The following is a 7,393-nucleotide window of genomic DNA, read 5'->3' on the forward strand; positions in this document are numbered from 1 at the left end:
GTAATTTCTTGTCAATTGTATGGCAAAACAGCGTTTCTTTTGATGGAAAAACGTTTTATTTTTTACGGTAAAATATGGAATAAAATGGCAATTTTAAACGGCAAATCAACAGTGCTAATATAATTTTACCTTAATATTTCAAAAAGTTGCACCGTATTTAGTACGGTAAAGTTCTGGCAACCACAGCTGCCATTTTTTTACCGTAAAAGCAACATTTTTTTTTTTTTTACAGTGTAACATAACGTGTCTACTAGTATGTTTTACTTTTTCAGTCATTATTGTATACATATAGCTACATATGGAGTAGTTACTGAAAATATTAGCGTTCAGTTTTATACCTTTATGTTGCACTAGTACTAGTTCTAGAGGAGAGGCAACAGTGCTTTACTATTCCAGTTGAGTCTTCTACCACTAGATGGTGTGCTTGTCTCTTCTCACTTATAATACACTTCATCCACCAGATGGGTTGAGTAGAGAAAAGCTCTGGAGAAGATAGACTCATATTGTCTTACAGCATTATGCAACATATGAAACCACTTTCTCACCAGGTTTTGGGGGTTTCGAGTGAGACATCCTCAAATAATGCACCGCAATCATTATGAATACACGGCATATGGAGCAGCCGAGCAGCTCCTCGCGACAAGCAAACAATCCTGCTCTGTCTGAAACTCCTTTTCAACAGAGAGCTCATCTAGACGGCAAATTCACCCGCAGAGAGAAAAGAAATAAAACTCAATCCTCCGAATCTTTATCCAGGCACTGACTCATTCATATTTGAGCGTCTGGCTGTCAGCCATGCTAACAAAAAGCTGTTGAAAGGCAGAATAAACACTGAACAAGGGGTGTGTATGTTCAGGTTCAGGGGTTTAGAACTGGCAGACAGAGGTTATAGAAACCCTTCAGCTGCAGTTTCTTTTAGCAACACTGGATATTTCAGTGCATGACATGTCACTTTGTCAAATGTTTATTAGATAATGAACAATAAGCTTGTTTGTTCCCTGTTCTTCTGTTTTAATTTAGCTTTAAAATCGTTTAATCTTTTAATCTTAAAGAATTAGGATATTTGCTTTTTATGAGCCTGGCATTATTTCTGAAGTAGAGTGGAAGAAAACTAACAGAATGCATCTAAAATACATGCCTACGTTCCTCCACTCCAGTGCTTTAATGTTCAACAAAAATATTCTTCTTCCATCTGAGAATATAAAGCTTTATATTATCGCCTCTTAGTGAGCTTCGCTGCTTCTCAAGGGCAAGATAAGAGCAGACATTTCCCTGTGCTGTTGTGTATTTCTGTTTTTTTCTTCTCCTCTGCAGCAGATGGTAAAGAGAAAATCACTTTCTGCTGGGGGCAGGATGCATCAGGGTCAGGGTTTAAGCTTTGAGGTCCACTCAGAACCCGGATGATTTGACAGGACTATTTTGCATACGCCGAGTCTAATCAAATATATGCAGACGAAGAAGGCGGGATTTGCAAAGCAGCTTGATACAAAGATACTGATTAGATTAGGGATTTTACTGAACAGCAGGCTGGAGCCGCACGGTCCAGTCTGACAACAGGAACATGCAGGAACAAATAGAGAGACACAAAAAGATTTTCAGTCCACTCCGCGTTGGGGAAAAAGGGAGAGGAGATAAAGAAGTGAAAAGGTGTTAATATTGACATTCTAGAGGACCTCATTCTGTTGAAACTACATAGACTAATGCTGTATGATGAGACGCAATCAGCAGTAAAAAGGCAAAAATAATTGCCTTGCAGTTAAAATGAATTGAAGTCTGCACAGAAGCTCGGCTCTCCCTCCGCCTTGTTTACCTGTTCATGCGTTGATTGAATTGATCTCCGAGGAAAATGCCAAATGATTGGACTCGAAAATGACAGATCCTTTACAGAATGAAAGTCAATACAGAAAATAATGAGGCACTGGAATGTTCAAGTATGTCATTGTTATGTCAACAGCAGCAAAACAAGGGCTGACTGAGAGAAAGAACATGTTCCCGGCATAATTATACTGCAGCTAAAAACAAATGCAGCCACTGACATCATGCTGGCACCATGCTGCACCTTATTCAAATACTTCTTTTGCTCAGATTCCAAACCGTGATTCATTGCCAGCTTATGCAGATGAAACCACTGGTTTGTGGGTCTGATGTGATACATTTATAATTAGGGACTTAAAAAAAGCTCTACATACATGACTGGAGCAGCCCATTGAACTAACAGGAGTGTTACATAATACCTCAAATCAATGAAACATGTATATTTAAAAAGCTACCCGGAAGGAGGTTTTCTTTACAGTAGGACAAAGTTCAATTTGCAGGAGAGGAGACAAATTACTTTGAGGCCATTTGAACCATGATGTAAGCCCACATAAACATAACACCTACAAGGAGGGCCTGTTTAGAATCCTTTTCTAACATATCTCAAATGTACGTGTGTGGGCGTATGTATTTCTTACATGTTCCAGCCAAGCTGATGACTAGCCTTGGGACAAGATTGTGCGTAATGCCACAAAGCCAAAGATGGTGATGGCTTGTTCATTTCGACACAAATGCATCCAAATGTGTTTTCTTGTCCTTAATCCTATTCTAAAAGAGGGAATATTTTAGACTGCTCTCAGACTGAGGGCTTCCACATTACATTCCCTCTTCTGTTCGTTGCCTCAGTCTTCCTGTGGACTCCACATCTGCTACCAGCAGCCCACCTTTTGAGAAGCAAACCCCATCCAGCGAGCCCAAATCCACGGGGAATCGGCTCTGTGCCTCTGCAGAGAGAGTGAGTGAGTGAGTGAGTGGGAGTCAGTCAAAGCCCGGAGCACTTATACAGAGGGGGGGAGGAGGGTTGGGGGGTAGCAGCGAGGAGGTGGCTGCTGGGAGGCAGAGCTAATTCACTGTGACAGAAATCAGAGCTGTCAGGGCCACCATGACCAAGCAGCATGGACAGCATATATCCAGTCAAACCCACAGCCAAGGGGAAGGAGGGTTGTCGGGGGGCTCAGAAAGAAAGAGGGGGACGTACTGATTAAGGCACTTAGAGAGAGAGTGTGTGTGCATGTGTGTGTGTGTGTGTGCTGGGCAGGTGGGGAAGCAACATCCATCCACTCGAAAAACTCCAAAATAGAAATGACAAGGTAAGGAGGCGCACAGGTAAAGAGAGACCTTCACAGGCAGGAAGACTTTCAACACAGAGGCTCACAAAATACACGGGGAGATGAAGAGGGATGGATGGGATTTGGCGAATTCGACAACTCACAAAAACAGGTGTATTTACTATGATAAGTAAACCGACATCCAGGCAGAGCTGCACACACACACACACAAAAAAAGAAATAAAATACAGTAGCTAAGTTTCGGTCCTCTGGGATTATTGGTGAAAGGTTACCGGATAACGCATGTAATATTCATGAGGAAAGCTTCTAGGTTGGACTAATCTGTTATTAAGTGAAACACTGAAAGTTTAATGGAATAGAATATTAATAGAATATTGTGGGAAAACTGATATCATTGAGAAAGGGAGAACGAAAGATAACGGGAAGGAAGGGCAGCCACCAGCATCATTACTTAATGATGAGAGAGGGAGACACAAGGCTGGTCTCTAAATGACACAGAGGAGGAGGAGGGGATTGTGGGAGATTAAGTGAGCTCTGTGCTATTTGTTATACACTGCAAAGCACTGCAGGATGTTTGTTGAGCGGCAGTCTCATTTGGGACGAGGAGAAAGCCAGTAGGGGGACCTTAAACTTGGCTGAGGAGAAAGGCGAGAGCTTTGTTAGTGGAGCGCCTCGGGAAGAGGATCTGAGGAGAAGATAAGGATTAGACAGCAATGCTATGGGTATTCATTGATGGGATACTTCGGAGAGGAAGAAGCGCAGGAAAGTTGGACTCTCATGTTGTCGCAAAGCAGTTCACTTTGGATTTGGGGTTTGAAGTGTTCTGTTTTTTTTGGAGGGGAGAATGGGATTAAGTAAGTGAGCCAAATTGCTCACACGTTCCGAAGTGGTGTGAACTTTTCCCCTCTGCCTCAAATTCAAACAGAGCGGGAACTGCGTGTGAACTAATGTCTGAAAATGTTCAAGTCAGCTGATAATAACTGAGAAGAAACAACTTTTTCAGGTGTAAGTATTTGCATATGTGACTTCTAAACACATTATTAAATATGTTTAAATACTGGTTGGCAACTATTTAGATATGCAAACTTGATCATCTTGAATCAGAAAAAAACCCCAATATGTGAATATTTTCATGTTTGTTGTCTCCTTTGATAGTAAAGTGAATACTTTTATGTCCTTGACTGTTTGTCAGATAAAATAAGACATTAAGATGCCACTGTGGAGACATTTAAGAGAATCAATGATTAATCAAGCTAGATAATGAAGTCATAATGAAAATTATTGTTCGTTGCAGTACTACAATGATTGATGCACAAAATAAAAATAAAGTGCATTATTTCTGGAAACATAAAAGCATCTGTACTCCAAGGAGAGTATTTGTGATTCAAAATATGATAAGATTTTTCTGGGGCAAAAGGGACATTTGAACCATTTTTCATCTTCTGCTATAGATACTATAAGGCTTCTGTGGCATTAACCTTGTAGTCATATTCTGTTGAACAGCTTAAAGCAGCAGGTGGGTTAAAGAACAGCTTTTAAATATATCTTGCTGTTTCTCATTTGATTCTTATCTGAACAGGGTGACCCAGAGGGATTAGAGCGCTTGAAGGACTCAACTTCCAGAAACATGACCTCCGGAGTGTACCCAGGCCCTCTCCTGCTGCTGCTCTCTCTCCTCCCCGCCTCTCATCAGACCTGTCCCTCCATGTGCCTCTGTGTATCCGACATTGTGAGCTGTAGCGCCAGCGGTCTGTCCAAGCTACCAAAGTCCCTGCCCTCCTACTCTGTTACCCTGGACCTCAGCCACAACCATCTGTCCTGGCTGGGTCCTGGCAGTTTCACCAGGATTCCCAGACTGGAAAACCTCCGGATGACTCACAACCAGCTCAGCTCCCTGAGCCAAGGGGCTTTCAACAACGCCTCCGGACTCCGGTACCTTGACCTGTCCTCCAACAAGCTGCATGTGGTGGAGCAGCACTACTTCCAGGGGCTGTGGAGGCTGGAGGAGCTCCTCCTCTATAATAATAAGATCACACAGATCGAGGCCGGCACACTGATCGGCTTGAGTAGCTTGAAGAAGGCCTACTTCAGCCTCAACCAGATCACGCACTTCCCCTTCTTCTCCATCCAAGACCACAGTCACCCTTTCCTGGCCATGCTGGACCTCTCCTCCAACCGGATGAGTCGTCTGCCATGGGAGGATGTGAAAGCTCTGCCCGGGTTGGTGCAGCGAGGGCTCTACCTCCACAACAACTCTCTGATCTGCGACTGCTCCATGTACAGTGTGTTCTGGCATTGGGATCTGAGGGGTTATGACTCACTGAAGGACTTTACGGATGAGCACACTTGCACCGTCTACGGGAACCCGAGGGCCTCCATCCGGTTCCTGCGACACTCCCGCCTCTTCCAAAACTGCACCGTGGAAAAAGCCGTCTCTCTGCCCGTGACCGTGCTACTCTCTAACGTCTTGGTGTCAGAAGGGGAAAGAGTGCGTCTAGACTGCCAAACGTCCCTGAGTAGCACAGACCTCTCATTTACATGGATCTCCCCCAGCAAGGGGTACATCACCCAGGCTACCATAAATGACACACTAATTAGCCTGTTTCCTAATGGTACCTTGGAGATCCAAGCCGCCAAGGTCAATGACTCAGGTTTGTACGTGTGCACAGCTTTGGATATTAAACAGGCGCTGAACGCGACCCGGGAGGTGAACGTGACGGTGCTGCTGCCTGCAGTGGAGCCTTTCAACACCGGCTACACAACGTTGCTAGGCTGTGTGGTGACCATGGTCTGCATCCTCATATACCTCTACATGACTCCGTGTCGCTGCAGCTGCTGTAAACAGCCCAAACCTCAAGCTATTCCAATTTCCACCTACGACCCCAACACCCTAACCTCTGTTTTCTCCCCCTCCGTAAGAGACCAGCACAGAATCCAAACTAACAAGCATGTAGCATTCATGGAGGCAATGATAAGCGAAGAAGGACCAGAATGGACCCCTGAAAGTTGAAACTGTGAAGAGTGTTCTCTTTTTCTTTTTTTGAAGTGGAAACAAAAGACCTCTGGACAAAGTAAAAGTCCTTGCTCAGGAATTAGCAGTGGGATGCAATGAAAAAAAGGCCATCATGTCTCTTTCCCAGCTGCCAGCTGCACTTAAAAGGCCTCCTGAACAAAAAGCAATATCTCCTCTTCCAATTCTGCTCTTCTCTGTCATCTGGCCCAGTAGTCGAAATGAAAGTTTCAACTTTGGTTTATTACCCTAGGTGCACTGACATTGCTAAATCACAGTAGAGCCATTATCAGCCCTAAAAATCAGCTAATAACTTCTCTGTGTACTCAGGTACGGCACTAGGGGGGAATATTTCTCGCGGGATCTGAGAGTGAATCTGGCTTACTCTTCACAGAAAGTGTTTAACGAGGATTAAAAACCCTGGAAAAGTGCTGCGAGTTCATGACTGTGTATCTGGGTTGAGTTAAGGTGCTACAGAATTAGTGTGGTAGAGATAGGCACTCGCATTGCAGCAGCAGAAGATAACTTATATATAAATATATATATATATATGCAGCCCATATTTCTTATAACATGTAGCTTGAACATAAAGCACCTAAAACTCAATCCAACTCCTGAAAACTTCTGTTCTCTGTGTTCTTAATAAATGGTTTCTTCCCTTTAGATCAGTTGCCTTTTCTGCTTTAGTAAATCCATTACTATCATATATAAAAAAGAGGAATTAAGATACAGCAAGAAAAGCAATAAACACTTCAGTGCAGGAGCCGTAGCTTTCAGCAAATATTTAAAAAATCTTATCTAGCAGAAAACAGAGGTGCATCCTGCAGTGATCCATAATACATATACATAACGCTTATAAACCTGTTGCATTAATCTGCCAGCCAAAAACAATGACTCTCTATCTGTGTGTTGCTTATCTGGCAAATAGTGAAGTACAGAAATCAGGAGTGTCAACAAACCAAAAACAAACAGCAATTGGACTGCTCTTCAAAGACAGCATCTCTTTGATCAAACACAGCAGAGCACTTTGAACACTGCGGAACAAACACAACCACAAAATTTGAACTGAAGTGACAAATACTTCAAGCAGCTCTGACGCAAACCCCCGAAGGAGGCATTACTTTGTATAGCTTTGTGTGTTTTTTTTTATTCAGTGTAACATGCTTCAAATGACAGAATTACACGCTGCAACGCCGGAGATGAAAGATGTCAAAGAAGGACTTGCATGCACTGCCATGAAAGAACATAAGTGTGTGGGATGAGAACATTAAGTCAATGA

At 43.1% G+C, this 7,393-nt stretch overlaps 1 protein-coding gene across 1 annotated transcript; it reads left to right on the plus strand.

Annotated features, from left to right (window-relative positions):
- Positions 1–3,868: 3,868 nt before the first annotated feature.
- Positions 3,869–6,867, plus strand: LOC131971632 (amphoterin-induced protein 3). The gene is made up of 2 exons (XM_059333160.1): positions 3,869–4,109; positions 4,684–6,867. Exon 2 carries the CDS (start codon positions 4,732–4,734, stop codon positions 6,112–6,114), a length of 1,383 nt encoding a protein of 460 aa, XP_059189143.1. The 5' UTR covers positions 3,869–4,109; positions 4,684–4,731; the 3' UTR covers positions 6,115–6,867.
- The last annotated feature ends 526 nt before the right edge of the window (positions 6,868–7,393 follow it).

This window comes from Centropristis striata, chromosome 5 (assembly GCF_030273125.1).
Source record: "Centropristis striata isolate RG_2023a ecotype Rhode Island chromosome 5, C.striata_1.0, whole genome shotgun sequence".
NCBI classification, from domain to species: Eukaryota; Metazoa; Chordata; class Actinopteri; order Perciformes; family Serranidae; genus Centropristis; species Centropristis striata.

Excerpts from the sequence above, each read along its gene's own strand:
- LOC131971632 (XM_059333160.1), top strand. The coding sequence starts at position 4,732 with ATGACCTCCGGAGTGTACCCAGGCCCTCTCCTGCTGCTGCTCTCTCTC.